The 20739-nt window shown below is 37.1% G+C and overlaps 1 protein-coding gene across 1 annotated transcript in view; it reads left to right on the forward strand.

Moving 5' to 3' along the window:
• The first annotated feature begins 3264 nt into the window (after positions 1 to 3264).
• The window catches only part of LOC103464177 (ceramide synthase 2-like), a 39065-nt gene continuing 21590 nt past the window's right edge, over positions 3265 to 20739 (forward strand). Inside the window, exons 1-2 of the mRNA XM_008408114.2 lie at positions 3265 to 3319; positions 8367 to 8447. Coding sequence (XP_008406336.2) covers positions 3303 to 3319; positions 8367 to 8447 — 98 coding nt within the window. The 5' untranslated portion in view covers positions 3265 to 3302. The remainder of the gene's footprint in view (positions 3320 to 8366; positions 8448 to 20739) is intronic.

Genomic DNA, 20739 nt, shown 5'->3' on the forward strand with positions numbered 1-20739 from the left:
GTGTGTGTGTGTGTGTGTGTGTGTGAACAGCTTTCACACGAATCTAATTGAGAACCTTTGGAGATATTTGTTACTTACAAGCACTCTCCGTCCAGTCTGAGTGCACTGTTTTGTACAACAATTTAAGTATCCATATTTTTAAATGACTCAGTTTATTTATTTTTACTCTGGGTATTTTTGTGAATGATTGACATAATCATAAAAATGTGCAGATTTAATGTATGTTTAAACTATGTAGGTGGTGGTTCTGATCCCATATTGGGCCAGAATGAAATAATGTAACAGATTATGACCTGTAATTAAATTAAAATAACTATGAAAACTCTTGTTGGTGGATGTCACGTAATCACATGTGTTAGTAGACCTTTACCATCTCACTGACCCAAATTGTGAACACTACTTCTTTGGATTATTGTGCTGATTTTAAAGCAAAAAATATGATTTAGCATGTTTTGTTTTGTTTTTTTTACATGAAATTAGAATAAACTTTGATTGTTTAAGATCCATAAGGATTACCAAAATTATATATATATATTCTAAATGTTACAAAAATGAGTGGATTTGTCTAGTTTTTACTTTGTGTTAGTTTCTTCAGGATCAGAAATTGGATTTCCTCAGTATATGACAGAGTTGCCTTTTGAACTCCTTGACCTGGATCAGCCGTTTTCAATTTCCATCCAGAATCTTCTCACAATAGTTTGCTGGAGTTATGGCCCACTCCTCCTGATAAAACTGGTGTAACTTTGGCATGTTTGTGCACTGCGTTACTCACACACACCTTCCTGCTCTATCTACAAATTCTCCAGAGATCAGGCCTTTGTAATGTAATCCAAAACATTAGCTCTGTTGTCCTGAAGTCACTTTGTAACTAATGGTAAACTTTAAGGTAATATCCTAATTTCTCTAAACTTTAACTTTCTGGCACATCATGAGATGCTGCTTCAGTATGTTCACTTCATGCTCTTTCCTTATATTTTTTTAATCTATTTTGTAAAATGTTTCAGTCCAAAACATAACGCTTTCATCGCCATGATTCAGTTTGAAAGGTGTTCTCAGGCTTGCAATGTTCATCATTTTCCTCCAAATCACAGTAACTACATCCAAACAATTTAACCTGAGTCTATAAAAATTAAGTCTTTTTCATTTCACTCCCTTACCAGCTTCAGCAGCTTATCTTCTACTTTTGTTTTGTAGTCGATTCCAGCATTTCAAAACATGTTTTTCATTATACTTTTGCATAAGTATTTGAAGAGATTAATGTGACGCGTTTATTTTGTCATGTTGGTCTGATTTAACGTCACAGTGAGACGTAAAATGTCTGAAAAAATGGTTTAGACCGAAGGTAATGTTTTTTTCTCAGTTTAGCTGTCAATACTGGTATAGGTTAAAGTCCCACTAAGGCTCATGGGAAAGGATCAGGACCCAATTTCTTAATTTATTTATTTTTTTAATAAACCGGTTCTAGAGAGAAAATTTTGATCTTATGTATTCACATAGAAAAGCAAAAGTGACTCTTTTGTAAAAACAACTACATTTTTTCCCTACATTTTCCCAACTTCTAACCTGACCTAAAAAGATAAACCCATCAAACACAACAGCAACAGAAATGCAACATGTTCGTCTTCCTGTTTAGACATGAAATGCAGAACAAGCTCAACTTTATTGTCAATACACATATAAAGCTCCACTTGCTATTTGCCATTCTTGTTTTTTTGTCATCTTTACCTATAACCCAGTGTTGAGGCTTTTTGTGCCCCATACTCCATGGTTAGTGCCATATTAGCGAGAGTGAAAATGACATATTTGGTCTGTTCTGATTCCGTTTCGAAAATATCCCAGGGGTTTTTGAAAACAACAACCCATAAAAACTTTGCAGCGGAAATGATAAAATGACTTTGTCAGTCTGAGCATTAAGTTGTAGTTTTTTCCTGGATTACTAATCCACTGTCTGTTCCAAGTCCCTGCAGCAATTTGCCACCTAAGCAGAGACAACAGGGTAGAAAAAAGTTGGTGTGAGTGTTTCCTGTGAGTTTGCTTTCTGTTCTCTTAAAGCTACAACATTAATCACTTTGAGTGTGGTCTTTTGGAAAGCTTGGCGTCTCTTTTGCCTACATGGTCATTGCTTGAGGCTGTGTTGCCTTCCTTTGCTATCCTTCCAGTCTCTTTTTTTTTTTTTTTTGATATTTTGCATGTGCTTGAAGAATGCTGCTGTCTTTGTTGAGTCTGCATGTCTTCCTTTTCTGTGTTTGTACTTACTGTTTGTCTGTGTGGGTGTGTTTGTCATTTTTTTGCTGGTTGTATTTCTTTGGGTGGTTGTCTTCTCTATGCCTTTTGTTCACTTACATCATTTCATTGTTATGTCTCTGAGCAGTCCTCTGCAAATCTTCACTGGGGATTAGTCTCAGTTTGCTTTTGCTTTAGGTTTGTTGTAGTATTTTTCCATGATGTTTGGTTTCAATTTTTGTGTGTTTAATGGTTAGATAGCACTTCACGGGGAAAAAAACTATGCAATGTGACTCCCTCTTTACAGAAATGAATATAAGTTAAAAATAAAATTATTTTTACTGTGTAAGAAGCAAACAGTACTCTGATGCAGAACGTTTCACTGTGTCTGTTTTCCCTTTTGTTCTGCCATGCGTGACAAACTTCACTGAGTCCTAAAGGAACCTGTAAACAAACGCTGGTGTTCAGGACAAGGAGACCATGTTTGCCACCACAATCTCCTTGGAGGAGGATGATTTGAGTCATTATACGAGGGTACGTCTCCTGCCTTTTCACACGGGGACTAACAGACAGGGTAATAAATACTTTTTTTAACACCATCAGGCATTAGGTAGATCAGAAGGAAGCTGCATGGATATCCCTTATTTCATTTCCTGTGATGTGCCCTAATAAGCTTTTAAGAGAATGAGAAGTTCTGTTGTTAAATCTGTACTTTGTTTTCATTAAATGATGGAAATTGCAACCATGTGTGTGATGCTTTTGTTTTTGATCTTTGATCTGAATGTATCAAAATCAATCCATTATTCAGTTTCCCTGAGATGAAATTACCTTCATTTCTGCCTTGATTCTCACAAGATATTCTTTGATGGATAAAGCTTTAGGTTATTTTTGGGAAACATGATTCAAATGATTTTAGAAGTTTTGAGTTTTGTTTTGCTGATTTTGTGCTTTGAAATGATTTGAGCACACCACCTCACTATAGCTGACAATTTTTTACCATTCTCACCTCATCCTATTTCAGAATTTGTTGCAGCGGGGATCATACAGTCTGCTGTGGAGCCGTAACATGGAGCAAAGTCATGCAGAATGATTTGTGGTGAGCTGCATGAGTTCTTGTGGAGTCCCACATTGATACCATGATAAACTAGCATGAATAACAAGAAAGAAGTAGATCCCATTTAATCCAAAGCCCTTTAGGATTGTGTGTGTGTATATGTCTTTTTTTCTCCTCCATATCCCTCCAAGCAGTTCCTCCCTCCCACCTCTAAACAGAACCACATTTCGCCATGCATTCATCGAGCTTTTGAGGCAGAGGTGCTTTCACTGACGCTCGATGATTGCCTGGCAAAGCTCACATTTTGCCAGGCAATCATCTGGACTGTATTTTACTTTCAGAGCTTAGGCAAAAAGTACTTTTACTAACCCTCTCTTCACATTTTTCTTGTTGCATTCTGTCTCTCACTTATTTCCTGTTCATACATTTGTAAACACATACAGTATGTGTCTGGAGCCTAAGATGATGGGTTTTTTTTTAGTCAAGAATTTTAAAGAAAAGATGTAATGAGAATGGGTTCAAGCATGCACTTTAAAAACCAAACGCTGTCATGTTTACCATCAGTCTCTTATTCTATTAATGAAAAACAGTCCTTTTGAGACTTGCAGTCAACATCATTGTGATTTCATGGGCTTATGATGACAAGATGAAGATTTTTGTTTTACACTGCCTAAATGACATTACAGTTTCTCTTTGTCTTGTCCAAGAGGAGCATAAATGTGGGGGTCTCGTTCCGATGGTGTGAAAAACTTCACAGCAGAACAGAAACCAGATGAGGCTTGGATTGTCCTAACATGCGCACACACTCACAGTGGCAGACAGAAGTTTGCATACACTCATCCTCAAATGTATCTTATTTTGGATTTTTTAACAATTTTTCCTCTATTGCAAGAATTACACAACTTACAAGTTCAATTACCGTTTGATTATTAATTGGGTGCACAACTAACCCAATAAGTTGTTTTCTTTTATTAATTTTTTCTCATTCAAACAATTTATACATATACTTAGATCCCCACTAATGTTTTGTCAACTGTTACCTGGTGAGTAGCAGCATCACCACATGCTTTTTGTATCCATTAATAACTTCCTGGCTTAATTCTGGCTGGTATTAATTCTGGTATTTATGGGAGGTTGCAGACCTCCTTAGGTCTGCAACCTGTCTGTTCTAATGATTTATTAATCAGTGCAGTAATACACACAGTGGGAACTGTGTTGGCACGGCTGCAGGAGCCGATATATACATACACTCTTCCTCATCTCTGTTTTTTGGGGAAGCAAGGAATCAGCAAAGACTAAGGAAAACGAACGGTGCTCCTGGATTGACTGCTTTTCCATCATGAGCCAACAGCGTGTCAAGTAGCATTATGCTTGCTATTTCAGCTTTCCAAGCTGCATTTTCTTTTGAATACTTTAAAAATGCTCTATGATAAAAAATTTTCCTCAGTAAAAGTTTGTGATCATCAATATCAAAAGCCGCACTAAACTCAAGAAATGCCACTCTAATCAGTAGTTTTCTGTCAATTTGTCTTAACCAATCAACAGTAAGGGCTATCAATGCTCAGTATCACTTTTTATACATGTTGAACATCACAGTAAATACACTTTAGGTCAAAGTACTGCTTTGTTCAAGCACAGCTCCTATTAAGAACTTTCTTAAAATCAGTAAGATACTTCTGGGTCTGCTTTTGCAGGCTATTTTCTCCATCAGAAGTTCAATCAAATTATTTTCACCCACCAATGGAACAACTTTTAATTTAAATTTTTTACAAATCTGGAAAAACACATTCATCAAAACACAAAGATCTAATTTCATGAGTCTAATTGTATCGCCTAATTTCAAATTTTCTAATTTCAAATTCAATATTAATTGTTCAAAGCAACTTTTCTATTTCATCTTCTGCTATACTTCATGGCATACTATACTATACTATACTATACTATACTATACTATACTATACTATACTATACTATACTATACTATACTATACTATACTATACTTCATACTATACTTCCCTCTTTCATCCTTCATTCTTCAAAACCATAAGACATTTTTACTCATTCTTCCCGACTAAAGATTCATTTCAGTATTTGTCCTTCGTTCCATCTGACAAATTAAGAGGGACCAATCTTTTTGTTAGATATTGAGCATTTATGGGTGAAATAAATTTTTGTTTTGTCTCAAAATGGAAAAGGAGAGATTTTGAGTTAATTCTTTGTAAGTTATTCAGCTAACCTCCCAGCAAAGAGAGATTTGCTGGTCATGTAAAGCTGCCCACAAGGATAAATCGGTGCATAACTAGGTTTTGACTCAGATGAGATTTAAGTAGCTTTAATCAATAGTCAGTACCTTTCTATTTGGGTACATTCAAAAAAACTCCACATAATTTAAGAGCCAAATGTTATTGTTCCCCAAAGTATGACCCAATAAAGATTTGCTTGGGCCACGAGTTTGACTTGTCTGCATAATATATAGGTTGACATAAATGCAATAAATATGTCTGGTTTTATGAGCTGTTTAAAATTTGCAGTAACTTTTAACATGCCTTGGTCTCTGCCTGAAACGAATCATTATATGCAGACATTTGTAAGTCATTTATCTTTTATTTCTCATTGCTTATTTGCTTTTGTAGAAATCACAGATACATGTAATCTTGAGTCACAAGAACAAAAGTGTCATTCTAGCCTAATCATCAGCATTTGTCAAAAAATTGTTAAATGTGCAAAATGTTGTTTTCCATCTTGGTGCAATGCAAAAAAAGTAAAAAGTAAATTTCACAGTATCAAACACTGAATTAGCAGAAGCACAGAGTAATTTTCAGCAACAGGAGAGACCAGTAAATCATTATGAAACTTTAAAACTGTTTCTGCAGAATTCAGCTTCTGAAAAAGCAGACCGGAATAATTATGCAAGTGATCTAGGAAAGATTTAACTGTCATTAAACTTTTTCATATTATTGTGCACACAACAACAAAAAGTTAGGTCTTGAAGAAAAACATAAAGACATTTGTCTTTGACATTAAAAAAAGAGAATGTCCTTTTTCTTTTTTTTACAGTTTCCTCTACAACCAAAAGGTGATTGCTGGTTTATGATGCATGATGTGGTTTGCTTTTACAAACCTCCTATTACAGCTTGTAAATATGGATATGTGACAAGAAGGGTCACTAACTTTATTTTTGAGAAACCATTCAGTGTCAATTATTTTGTTTCAGGTTTCACAAATTGAAACCATATAAAGAATTTGTAATTAAGCTTAAAAAGTCTATCCAGATTTCACCCCTCCATTTATTTTGACATTTTTCATATTTCTGTATTTTTTAATCTTTCCCGGTGACAGCATCAGAAATGTACTTTTTGTATTTTGGCAAATAGAGCAATGAAGGGCAAACCCAATATTCATTGGTCTGACAAGTGAAGACTAATGACAGAGGTACGTGGTCATATCAAAAAAACGTTTCCAGAATCTTCCTGTGAAAGGCAGACAAACAAATGCGTAATTTTTGAGACTAAAATCTAAGCTATCATCTTAAACTATATCTTAGAATTGAAAGGATTGGTACACTGGCCATTACAACCTATACTTTCTAGAAATACCAGGCAGGACTTTGCATTTGTTCTGCAAGAGAAAAACAAGCGCTTCAGTCTTTGTAAAGGAAACCAGAATGTTTTTGAAGTTTTCTTCCGCTTCGTCAAGTAAGACAATAATAGCATGTGGAGCTTTAGAGGGATTCAATAAATTCAAGGAGTTTGGTTTTGTGACTCATTAAGTTTTATGGTTCCAATTGTGAAAGATGAGTTTCCTATCAGCTGCTTTGGCTCATATTGTGTTTTAAAGAGTCTAGCCTCATTGAAGCAACGCCTGCGTATAGATAACTGGGTTGTGGTAAGAAGGAGCTCAGTGTTTTCAGGCTGATTTAAGAATGTCATCATCCTCCGACGGTTTGTGGTGTGGGCCAGTATGGTCAGGGTGGAGTGTGTCTGACTTTGGATGATCTTATCTGGGAATCCTGTGGGCCAGTGATGATTTTAACTGCACAGATGGAAGCATGTTGTCAGCTCCGCATACCCAGACACAGAAAAAAAAACAACAAAAAACACTTGTAACCTGACAAACTGATTAGATAGATTAGATAGGCACACCCTGCGCTAATTCCTTGATTACAAGCCAGTTATTTGTTGCCTCACCTTTCCTCGAGCTGTGTTTTTTTTCTTTCTTCTCTTTAAAGCAGGCCCTGTGCAGCTGTGCTAACCCAGTGATGCAGCAGGAGTGGAATGTAGGTCCAACAAGGGCAGAAACAAAGGATGTCAGTGTTCACGGGGGTATGAGAAGATGTGATCTCACGAAGCATGCGTACATCGGTGTGTTTGCAAGGTTAAGCTGCAGAGGATGATGATGAGGAGGGAAGATTCGCTCCACATGTCCACAGCTTCCTTTTATTTTTTCTTTTGGAAACCAAGTGATGAAGAAGGCAGACATACACGTGATGTTGGTCCCCAGTGATGCAGCCGTCTGCAACTCTGCACAGCCTGCTTGGAAATGGTTAAATGACTGTTAAAACATACAATGAAGAGTGGTGTGGATTGAGTTTGATTTGTGGCTCGCTCTTGAAAGAGCTTGGTTTCAGTGGGCCGTGGAGTCGAATTTTTGGATATGCTTGTGAAATCCCATATCCCTTGTAACAGCAAAGACAAAGGTTGCTCCCCCTCAAACACACACACACAAGAAAGAAATGACAAGAAAAGGACAGCAAATGTAAATGTGGAGTGATTCCACGTGAAAAGGAAAGAATCCTCAGGCTGCTTTCGAACAGTGTAAGGGGCTAATGGCTTTCAGATGTGTGCAAAGTCTTTTGTATTTTCAAAGGAGCATAAAACATTCCTTCTGAGAGGAATCCAAACAACGGCTGGAATTCATAGGCTGAAAACTCACAGCAGCAGCTCAGACTAATGATTAACTCATGCTAGCTGATGCACCAAGAATTATGCGTTTTGTCTTCACACTAGTGGCTGTTCAGTTTTCCCAAAAATCGTGTTCAAAGTGTCTGCGCGCCATAAAGCTCAGTAACGCTCCTGTTTTCTCTTGCAGCAGCGGGTGCGAGGGGCTGGGCGGGGGCTGTGCTCTCAATGTTTCCTGTTCAAACCTTGGGGGAGCTGGGACTTGGACGAGGTGAGGTCATTTCTTGTTCCAACTGTAAAGTTGACTGCAATGGAGAGGAGGTGTAGCGGCAGAGGGTGGAGAGCAGCAGCTTTTCTTCACATTCTTAGCTAAATTTCCCATACGGCTGCTCCATCCTGCACCATGGGTCAGCTGGGAAAGAATTTACAGTACAAACCACGAAGATGAGACATTCTTAAAATATCTGAAATGTCGTAGTTATTAGTCTAAAAATTCTGGCATTTTAGAAAACACAGTTGCTCCTTTCCAGCTTGAGATTCTCCGTATTCTCACTATATGTATATGAAGCAACTACAAATGTAATATGTAAAATATATCAAACATCAAATGTAAATGTCACTGTTTTTATGTTTTTTATAGGCTATGGCAAACTCAGAAGTCAAAGATTGTGAAGAAAATTTAAAATGACCTAAAGGAGACATATCCAATGGCTTTTTTTGAGACATTGGATATGATACAAATTTTATATAAGGACATAAAATGCAGTTGTCTTGGTCCCGTTTTTTTCCTTCTACATGCATAATCCCTCGTGGCCATGTAAAATTTTTTTGCTACACCAGTGATTCAGAGTTACATGTAAAAATTACAGCTAAGATTTTACTTCTATCATTTTCTCAACCATCATCATCATCATCCATTCATCTTGAATCTGTTCAACATTCTGGTAAAGATGAAGCTAGGGAAGAAACACATTCATTCTCTAATATTGATAAGAACATTCTCAGCTCATTTCCTACCAACATTGGAGCTGTTGTCTGATTTTCAACTTATTTGTTGGCAGTTTTATGTAAATTCAACCTTTTGGTCTCCATATCATGTTATCATATTGTTCCCTCGTTATAAACATACCTGGAGTGTAGTTTAGATTTTTTTCAGTCACATTTGAGAAATCTTTTAATCTCCCATAGCAACCATTCAGGGGCGCCTTAACGCTTTCTCTCAGAAAGTGCCACATCTTTAAACGCCAATTTAAAGATGTTAAATTGCAAAGTAAAGTTTCTTTTAAGTCATATTTGATATGTACAGTGTTTTAATTACAACTGAAGGTAACATGGTGTCTTGACTTTGCTCTGTGTGCGTGGTAAACACATAACACCATCGCTTTAACACCACCACCTAAGATCTCTTTTCTCTGTCCTAGTTGTACTGAGTGGATACTTCCCCACCTATGCAAAAGACATTTTGACTCTACAGATGTCAAGACGTTCCCTGCTCATACAATCGAAGATTATTAGTTCAAATTGTTTCAGCTAAATTTGGCTTAACAAACTGCTTAATCATAAACTTAGTTTCTTATATTGTTTTTAAGATTCCAAAATAGCAAGGGGTGGAGGCTAGGATACTTTTACTGAGAATGCTTGAACTTTTTTAGACCTCCATTGTATAAGTTTGCAAGTTATTTTACAATAAATTTGTTATGGCTACGGAAGAGGAGTTGTTATTCACCCTTTTCTGATCTTTAATCGGATTAAAATGAGTGAGATTACCCTTAAAATACTTAAAATATGCAAATAAAATTTTAAATTCTGCTTCACGAAGACTGAGCGAGCCCTCTATTAAGAGTTAAAAGTGCAACTCTTCTCTGAATTTGCCTCATTTGAACCATAAGCTTTCGAATTTTTGCCTCATTTACTTCCTCAAATAATCATTTTCAACGTCTTCCCGAAAAAGCTGATGACAGAACATAGTTTGAGCTACTGCAGTTAGTGGCAATATTTTCTCAGTGTAACAGCCTGGAGTGGGGATAACATTAGCAAGAAAGGGGGTTTTATATGAGAAAAAGTGAGTCATGGTGTTGCTGTCAAAATGATTTTTGTCATGAGGCCTTATTGCACTGGAGTGTGTTATTTGAAGGTGCCAATAGAAGCTCTGGAGAACTGAACTGATCTATGGTTCTTTTCAAAAATTTAGATGAAGCCTGCTTTCGTTATGTTTTTTTTTCAAGCAGTCAGACTTCATTATTTTGAGGTCACCTTGAGCTACTTTTTTTTTTTTTATCTTAGCAACATGGAAACTAAGTAATGCTTTTGGAATTGCACATTTCTTTAAATAAGTATTTATAGCCTTTGCACTTTTCCAGATTTTGATGTTTTACAAGAAGACTAACCTAAAATAATGCACAGTGATGACACAAGGTGTCCCTGCCAAAGAGAAGCATCCACACAGCATGATGCTATCACCACCATCGCCAATTGTAAAAAAAAAAAAAAAAAGCTCAAGAGTTATGAATACTTTAAAAAATCGACCACTCATGAAAGATGATCTTGGAAGTTCTTTGCTGTTTGAGTTATGCCAAACTATTACCAGTTTTGTTAAATGGAAAAATACCTAACAAAACCTAAATGTGCTGAATTAAAATGAACAATCTCGATTAAATAATGTAATAATTTGTACTAAATTTAAAACCTACAGAACACATACATTTATAAATACATTCCTAAATTAATGACCCAAGTCTTTTTTTATGCCTAAAACATATTATTGAAAAAAAGAAGAGGAGGGTATTTTTTTTGTTGTTGTTTTTGTTTTTGTTAAACTCACTTTTGCCAGAAAATCACTGGCCATTATTTTAGGAAGGTGACATATATTTATTCAGTAAGGGGTTCAAACAAATTAATGTGCTTATCAGAGGATTGCTGCAGACAGATTCTCTGTTTCAGTTTCAGTGTTTGATCACCGTCTGCACAACGTGCAGTGATGACTGCATCAAACCGGCTCTATCCAATCCAAAAGACTGAACCTAGCTGTACTTCCTTCAGGCAGTGTGAACCATGATCTCAGTTGTAATTGGCAAATGAAAGAACAGGATGTCCGACCAGCAGTCTAACTACAGACTGCCCTCTTTCCCTGTTAGAAGACGCTGAGCAAAATGTGTGAAGGCATCTCGTTTGCCTATGTTCACCTAAACTTACAAGAACAAGAGGAGGCTCATATGAAATGCTTACTTTAAGTAATTAAATATTTTCAAACGTTGAGAACGTATGCTTCTATAATTATGAACACAACATAAACTGAGTTTAAAACAAAATAATTCAGCAAAGACCCAAATTGTGAGAAACTCAAGCTTTGCCTGTGTTACATTTGTTTAGAGTCAGACTCCCCTTGAAATAAGACTTGCGTGTGCGCTCTGAGCCTTATTAAAGCTGCATATCAACGGACCACCCAGGAGTTTTACGCAGACCAATATAAGACAGAGGTTTGGAGCAGAAACACAGAGCTGAACATGTGTAGCAACAAGTGGGAAGATCTGAGGAGTTGAGTCAGTTTTCACACTCTGGAGCGCTTATATTCACAAGTTAACAGCCGACTCCATCACACATGTCTGCTTGCACATGCACAAACTCAATGCAAAGCCGAGGCCACAGACAACTTCTTTCTTCCTAAAGACAGCTTGGCTTGAAACTATCAAGTGATCCGCAATGTTATCTGCTTCCTCTTTCCTCTCTGTTTGACATTTATCCTGTGCCAGTATCGAGCCAAGTCTTGTCGCTTCTAGTTTCCCACAGTTTTCAATGTTCTTCCATTTTTTCTTCTTCTTTGAGCTATCCAGATATTCAAAATTTGCCACATGCAATGATTGGATTGTAATTGAGATGAAACTACTCAGCTTAGCTCTGAACAAGAACTGGAGACACGCACGGACTGTTCTGGATGAGTTATTAGAGCTTTGGTAATACAAAAAAGAGTTGACTTTTTTTATTTTGGAGTAAAACTCATTGTTTTCACGCTTAAATAAAATATTGGATATTATTCTTTCACTTCAGATTCTTATCTCACATACAAAAAGATCCTCCTTGCTCGCGAAAAAACTCTACTTCCTCTTTCCTCACAAAAGTACGAACTACTTCTGTCTCTTCTTCTATTTCAACATAGATAAACTTGTTTATGAAAGCAAGTGTCATTGATCTAGATTTATATAAAAAAACAAAGACAGTTTGCACAGTTGTCCAAATATTCCATTGCTCCACTAAGTCTGCAGCCTGTGTTATTCTGTCATTTTCTGCTTCGGAACTGCTGATGAGGTAATGGTTTGCATCATTGTGTTGTTTTCCTGACCTAATTTTGTCCAAGTTTCAGCTGTAGGAATGACTGCATCAGTTTTCACTGATTGCAATGTGCCAAAATCCTGTAACTGTAAAACAACCTCATGTCAACTTTCCTCCACTGCTCTGCTTGAGAGTTGCAATGAGGTGTGTCGCCTAATTCTTGTGTTTGATTTTCATGTAATGTGGTGTAATCAGAAAGAATGGAAGCATTTTCATATTTAGGTTTGTAAGGAAGATATTTTTTAGAAGAAAAATGACTTTTATACCACCTTCCAACACAGCATTTGTCCAGTCTTTCTCTAATTTTGAGATAACTAATTTTGAAGTTCAACTAGCTAATTGATTCCTGTAGAACCAGAGTTAAAGCTGATATATTGAAAGAGATGTAATGTCTCTTATGTGACGTTTCTGGGAACATTTAACACTCTCCTAATTGTTCCTTTTATGAACTTTCCCATTCCAGCAACGTGATGACCTAAATTACAATGGAAACGACAAAACCATGGTGCCCATTAATCTGGAAATCCAGAGAATAATGGAGGTTTTATTATTTGTTTCTATAAAAAAGATACATTCCTTTAAGTCCATGTCTCCATTATTATATAACTTAATTTAAAAGCTGCATTTTTCTTTCAAGATGAGTTGACACATTTTTGTTTAAATTATTATTATTTTTTATTATTAATATTAAAATAACTCCAACATTTTTAGCCACAGGAATGAGAATACCCACAATATGTTTATTTTCATTTGCATCACTCACCGACTTTCTACCTTGGGACTTGTTCCTCTCAGACGTGTCCCTGCCATGTGTTCCCCTTGCGTAGACAAGTGCGGTCCTGCTCAGCTGGGCCGTAGCTGCTTGTCACCCCACCGACGCTCCAACGCTGGGCTCCTTTGATGTGCCGAGGGCCCCCCACATGGAGAAAGCAGTTCTGTAGGCACACAAGCAGACGGAGCCTGGAGGGCAGGAGGGGAGGGGCTGTCACGATGAAAGATGGAGCTGTGGCAGTCCAGCTGTTTGGTCTTTCAGCCCAACACTAAGCCACTAAAGAGTCAATATTTGGTGCTTTGTGAGTGTCATTCAGTCAGACTCTGTGAACACTTAAAAGAGCCTCAAGGGCTGCTGTGCTGTTAGTTTTTTTTTGTTTTGTTCTTGTGGTTGGGTGATCTTTTACTCTTTCAAAGCGGCTGGACACACCTTTGAAACAGATAGAGCAAGAAAACCTATCCATCAGTGTTTAACTAATGTTAACTGAATGCAAAAGAGGTGCTAAGATGACAGTGGAAGTGGTTTCAATGAGGAAGTATGTTCAAGGCTTTCTATAAAATCTTCTTAAGCATCCAGGCACTTCATAAAACCTTTGCGGGTAAATCCAAAGGCTTATTGCAGCTTAGTTTTACTTGGAAAGAGCAATATTGATACTAGTGTGAGGAGGATGGTACAGCGATGAAAAACAACGGGTTTGTGGAAGAAATTACAACTGGAGGAATGCAACTAAGACTGTGCAYGGTCCCTCCAGTCTGGTTGCGTTCACTGTGGCCATACCTTAATGCTAAACATGTGATTTACAGCCAGGAGTCCCAACTCTGAGAATGCAGGGCAAATTCCTGAAAGAGATCAGTGAACCTTTGGACACAGCAGGGGTCAGGACCATCGACGACAAGAAGGACATAGCTTTGAAAACGAAAAAGGAAAACATGAAAGACACAAAGATATTACAGGATTCATGAAAAATGTAGAACAATTTTACAAACTTCTTGAAGATGTAATCAACATTTGCGTATTAAAAGGTTAAGAGATATTGAGAAACCAAGAAAATGCAAGACACTTGTGCAAATTAGCATTGAGTAAGTCTCTGTAGTCAGGACCTTAAAATGGTAAGAGTAAATATTGAAATGAACTGAGAGCAAATGACAGTGCATGATGTGTAAATAAACTTGTTAGCTGACATGTTTGCCATATGAGTAAACAGCCTGTTTATGCAGCTTGTGAAATGGTCGCAATCTCTAACCTCAGTGGTTCTTGCACTTGGTTGCTTTTGTTTCTCTAAAACAACAGTGTTGAGTTTTTGCTGTCTAGCTCATCTGTTTTGTGTAAGTCTCATTAAACATTAAAAAACAATCCTGCATCATTCGCTTTGAAACCCATCACGTTCATCTGGCAGTTTGAGTCATTTCCAACTTTTTAATTGTCTTTTTGAAGCCAAACTCTTCTGGTAAAATTAGTAGGTTCTGATTCCAGGTACAGAAGCAGTGTATGTATATATAAACACTTAAAAAAACCTTAAGTTTAAGGGTCTCATTTATTACCTATAAACGATTTTTGAAGGTAAATGTTTTAGCTTTTGTTTAACTTAATAAATGAGRAAATAACTCCTGTTAAAGACCGGATCCTTTACAGCTTCAAACCCTAAAGCTGACAGAAGGTACAATTTCTCTTTCGCTGTGAGTTGCTGCTCACGCATTTTTGCATTTTTTTTTCTTAACCACTAATTGACTAACCTTTACTACTATTGATCTACTGCTGAACTAGAATATGTCACAGACCCAGAATCATCTCCAAATCTCCGGTTTTAAGAGGGCTTATAGTTTTATTAAACTATCAGACCTCAGCTGTGCAGAAAATGACTGTGGGCTTGTAGACATACAGCTGTCAACGTGTACTTGCGTTTGTATTGTGTTTGGATTGTTTTCACATTTTAGGAGCTGCAGCTAGAAAAATTTACAACTTCTAATAGGATGTTGTGCCTTCGACCAACACAAAGTACGATACAATTGTAAATATGAGGAAAATTATTCATGTTAAATAAAGAAGCTTCATAAATAAAAAAAAAAGAAGCTTGGCCTGCATTAGTACCCTCATGGTAGTGACAGTATCATGCTGTAGTGATGCTTCTGTTCAGCAGGGATGGGAAACTGGTCAAAGTTACCAGGAAGATTGGGCCAATTAAGAAAAATGTTATCAAACCTGCAAACGTTTTGATATAAAGGGGGAGGCAAGTGAGGTGCATTTGTATCGCACCATTTCACACTCTGACTATCCAGTAAAAGATGGATTCCTTTGTTTTTAATACAAGCAGTGTCAACATAGTTACATTTTAAGAGTCAAATAATTGCACTTGTAATTTCTATAAAACATGACAAATGAAAAGGTAATAATCTTAGCCGTAAAAAGTAAAACACATGTGCCGTTGGTTATGGTTTGGAGAGGAAATTAACACTGGAAAAACTGGGAAATGCCTGCAACCAATGAGTCATCCATACTGGGGTATTTTCTTTGAAAGCTGTGTGTGTTTAATGGGAGGAGACGTAGAAAAAACAACTTGTGACTTCATGAATAGTTTTTGAAAATAGTAAAAATATAAATATTTAACCAAAACCTGAATATTGTTCCTCAGCTAGCCAGGTCATAATCTGAGACATTTCATTTAATTTCAAAAGTTTCTGATCATACGAAAACCTGATTTGTTCAAAAATCTACAAGTTCATCCAAAACGTATGTGGCTAATCCAAATAAAAACACCATTCATGTCTTTATCTCCGAAAAACAAGACCATATTGAGCCTAATTCCTGTTATAATGATTCGAGCATCTCAAGTTAGAAATCATTCAACCTGTAGTGTGTGGACTGCCACAGCAGCCCCACCCCGGGCTGCGAAAACACTTTCTACAATCTTCAACACATTCCTGGCTGTTGCTGCTGATGCTTGATAAGAGTTTTGCTCTGGAGGGATCTTTCCTCTCACTCAGAGAGGTTAGTAATTACCATCCCGAGCGAGAGGCAGTGCTAATGGCACCAGATAACGTAAAATTCTTTGTTAGGTGGCGGGAAAAGAAATGAATACAGCATCTGGTGAGGAGACATTGTGGAGATATGTGCTGTGGCAATAGAGACGTCTGATAATCATAATCAGATAACAGTTATTTTCATGATGGTGACCAGGGAAGGCCAAGTGCGATAAGTGGCCATAGTCCCCAGGTGGCCAGTGCTGCTCCTCAGGGCCTTTAGCTGCAAAAAATTACAACGATTTTCCACCAGCCTCCAAATATGTGCCTCCAAACACCATCCCATCCTTTGTTGCACGCTCCTCCGCTGAAAGTAGGCTTTTCCTGCTGAGGAGCTGGAAAGGAAGTCAGCCAAATATGATGCATCTGTACAGACTGCTGGTATGATAATGATAATCATTACCAAAACGACGATGAAAGATGTGAAGCTGGGTGTAATTCGATGATGTCAGGGGAAGACAATGAGAAGCCGAGGAGAGGAGAGACAGATGTGCACGCCCTGACCTGCAAAACCAAGGGGACGGGGCCGGTGGCCGCTGAGATCAAGGACTCAAAAGGCCGGAGTGGAGGTTATCAAAGGGAGTTATCTTTTAAATGTTTCTTCAGACATTTATGCAAACAGTCTGGAGCCAAGTCAGCTGTTGACAGACAAATAGGGACAGATGGAAGATCTTTGGACGGTTACACAAGTTAAATGTGTGTGTTTTTGTCTATTTTTAAAATAGCAAGTTTAACGTTTATGGGAAAGTGTGTAAAACTACAAAACTCCTGCTTAACTGGAGAGGAGTTTTACATTTTCAGTCTGTTTTTCAGGCGGGAAATATCCTATATTTGCTTTATCGTCAACAAAATTGGTGAAAAGAGCTAACTAACAATGAGCTGCCTGTAGTACCCTGTGGACTCAAATTCACATAATAGTTCACTCAATGCTGCCATAGTCACTGAAGACAATTCAGCAAGCCACATTTTCACATTTTGAAGTCACATATTTCATGTGGAAAATGGAAAATGTCACTATCTTTTTTGTGGTGATTATACAAGTCGAACGTACTGAAAAAAAAGTGCAAGATTTTACTTTTCCCTAAAAAAATATATTTTTTAACTTACATCTGCAAAAAAAATAACGGTCATTGGGGGTTTTATATGACAGACAAACACAAAGTTGCACAGTATAGTGAAGTGGAAATTAAAGGACATATTCTTCAACATGTTTGCTATAAAACTCTTAAGAGTCATATTTTGTATTCAGCCCTTTTTAATTTGATAACTCTAAATAACATCAAGTGCTGCTAGATTCACAGTTCATAATTGACAGCTGGACAGTTGTTGAGTCGCAACAGGAAAAGGATTACAGACAGAAATTCAGAAGAAACCTGGCATAAACATGTTTGCGCTTCATTCAGTGAAGTTATTCACAGTGGATCGCGTATCCAGAAATTTTCCTCTAGTTAGTGATGCTTCATAATGATTTTACTAAGGCAGAAGTAAAATGCATAGTAAAATAAAACTACTTGTAAATGTTTTCTTTCTTTCTTTCTTTTTTGCATTAACTACTGACTTTCACTCAAATAAATGTACTTAAGTAAATGTAATTTCTTTCCACCTTTCCATCTCTTGGAATCACTGTGCAGCAAATATGAAAGGTAATTATAAATATATTTTTTATTTTCTATTCAAAATGGGAAAGGTGGAAAACTGTTCCAGTATTGAACATCATTTATGAATGCCTACATCTACTGTGAAAACAAAAATTAAACATGCACTGCTATGGTGACACAGAAGAAAAGAGAAAGGAAGTAAAAACCTGAAGTTTAAGAGAAATGCAGCAAAAAGTAGGATTGTGCAGTCACCAAGTCTGTACAACAGGCATTTACTTTAAGGCATTTGAACACATTGTTACCAAGGGGACTGTTAATTATGAACAACGCTGTAAAACAAACAAAAGTTTCAGTATCCAACTAATTATTTTGATGGAAATTTTCCATTGTAATTTATTTTTAAGTTATTTATGTCCGATTCCAGGCTGCTTGTGCCAAGTGGAATAGTAATTTAAAATGAAAAACAGTGAGAATGATTAATGTGTTGGCAGATGAGTCTCAGACGCTTGCTTCTCGGCCAGAGAGTTGGTGGTTTGAGCTGCAGCCTCTTCAGAAGGGAGCGTATCTCTCCGACGTTCAACAATTTTGCGGCAGAACGTCTGAACATTATTGCATGTTATAGAGGTGACAAAACGGAGAGGCCAAAGCCAGTGCTGCTCTTGATTTCTACAGAACTCTATAGTGTAGGTGATAAAGGTTTCCATGTGTGTGAAACTTCAATTTCAGTTTACAGAACAGAAGCAGGAAAAAATACATGAAACATAAACTGACTTTGACTTCAATCCATTTTAAATTTTAACTCAAGTCAGCTATTTCATATTTCATATTCACTAAGTGCAACAGATTGTTCAGATTAATTGCACACACTCTGATGTTTTCAGACTTTATTGCTATTAATTATGACAATTTTCCACTAACAACAAATGAAAACTTCAAAATAAATTTCTTAAAAGAGTAAGTTACTGAATCAAACCACTAGAAAAAAATATATATTTTCAGAGATGTGTACATAGAAGTATGTCTAAATTTTCTTAAAGGTTGTAATCTTTAAAAACTGCTTTTAGTCTGACAAAAATTAGCCTTATCAGAACGCATAATGTACAGAGATGTAGCTGGTGATGCTAAGGAATGGAATAAAAAAGAACACATGTGAATTTCTGACTTTTACCCAAAATAAAAGCAAAATCAGATCATTAGTAAGATGTACTGCTAGCTGGATGAGATGGAAAGATCTGTTTCTACTTCACCTGGTTTCCCTTCCCAGAGACTTTTGTTCCAAAAAATGTTTTAATGCTGTTAGTACAGTCTCCAAATATTTGCTCGAGAGCATGCTGGACTTAGATTGGATGTTTTTTCTCCTCTAGTGGTCTCTATTTGATAGTGAGAAAACAGGAAAAYCGGTTGGAAGAGAAGGGGAAAGACATGCAGCAGAGCCTAATGGGCTGAAACTCGAAGCCGTGATGGGACGGGTCGCACGCTTTCCTCCTGCACCTCTTCTGAGGATTAGATTTGTTTTGCACACAATAAAACTTTGTAGCTTCCTCTTTAATTCAACTATTTTGTAGAGGCTGTCAGAGACTAAAATGAGTTTTGTTGCTCTTCACAAACCATCACTTTAAAGTGTATAACAATTTAATCAATCTTCACTGATCCACAACGAGGAATAAGAAAATGGCAAGATGGTAAAATGTTGCTGTATGATAATCCTAGTGGCTTGTGGCAAAGATTTAGTTCACACAAGTTTGTTCGACCAAGATGAAGTTGGATTACCACTTGGTCAAAGTGTTTTTAGACATGATGAGGTGGTTAGCGCCGTAGAGATTGCATGTTCTCCTCATGGGTTAGTTTTCTCCTGCTACTCTCTTCATCCCTCCATCCAAACTTGCATGTTAGTTGCTTGTCTCCCTTTATTTCAATAGAGTAGGATTCTGTTAAGATAATTATAATGCATGTACACATTTAATGCAGCATAGTAAATACTTAGTTTACCGCCTGAGCCAGATGATTTTGGACATGTGGAAAATCTCCATGGTACTAATGCTGCAGCTCTCAGACACCATGAATGCTGCAAAGCTCTGATGCCTGTAAAGCATTTGCACATTCTATTCTAATACAGCAGCCATGACTTAATAAAACTCTTGCTAAATCCCATAAGACATCATGCACACACTCTGTCAGTGTTGATGAACATTCATTAATCAGGATGCTAATTTATCTGAAAGTAAAACTGCTGGTGTGATCTGCTGGTTGATGGATTTAGCTGTGACCATAAAYATTTCCTTCTTGAATTCAGAGCCAGAGTTTCTGAAAGTAAAGAAGGTGAATTAGGGATGAATATGAAAGGATGGCAAGATGCTGTGATGTCATTCGTCAGAGACAACTGATTAACCGACAGTGGACACAATTCCAGGAATATAAGAAAGGTTTGTTTAAAAAAAAAACCTTTAACACATTAAAACCTAAGGGAGAGGAAACAAGAGCTGTAATATGTAAATTACATGTGGATTTTCTTAAGAAATATACATCTATACATTTTTTTTCAACGTCACATTTACAGCCCATTATATTTGATGAAGGCAGGTTTTCATTAGATCTTTGTATTTTGTTTTTTAATGTCCGGCTGAAAACATGTTTCAAATTATATGGCATTTCCTTCTTCTGTTTCTTGTTGTCTTTATTGCAAATGCTTTTGTGCATGTCTGTGTGTGTGTGTGTGTGTGTGTGCGTGTGTGTGTGTGTGTGTGTGCGTGTGTGTGTGTGCGTGTGCGTGTGCGTGTGTGTGTGTGCGTGTGCGCGTGTGTGTGTGCGTGTGCGTGCGTGCGTGAGCCACACAGGCAAACTGCGCCAGAC

This window comes from Poecilia reticulata, linkage group LG4, assembly GCF_000633615.1.
Source record: "Poecilia reticulata strain Guanapo linkage group LG4, Guppy_female_1.0+MT, whole genome shotgun sequence".
Lineage (NCBI taxonomy): Eukaryota > Metazoa > Chordata > Actinopteri > Cyprinodontiformes > Poeciliidae > Poecilia > Poecilia reticulata.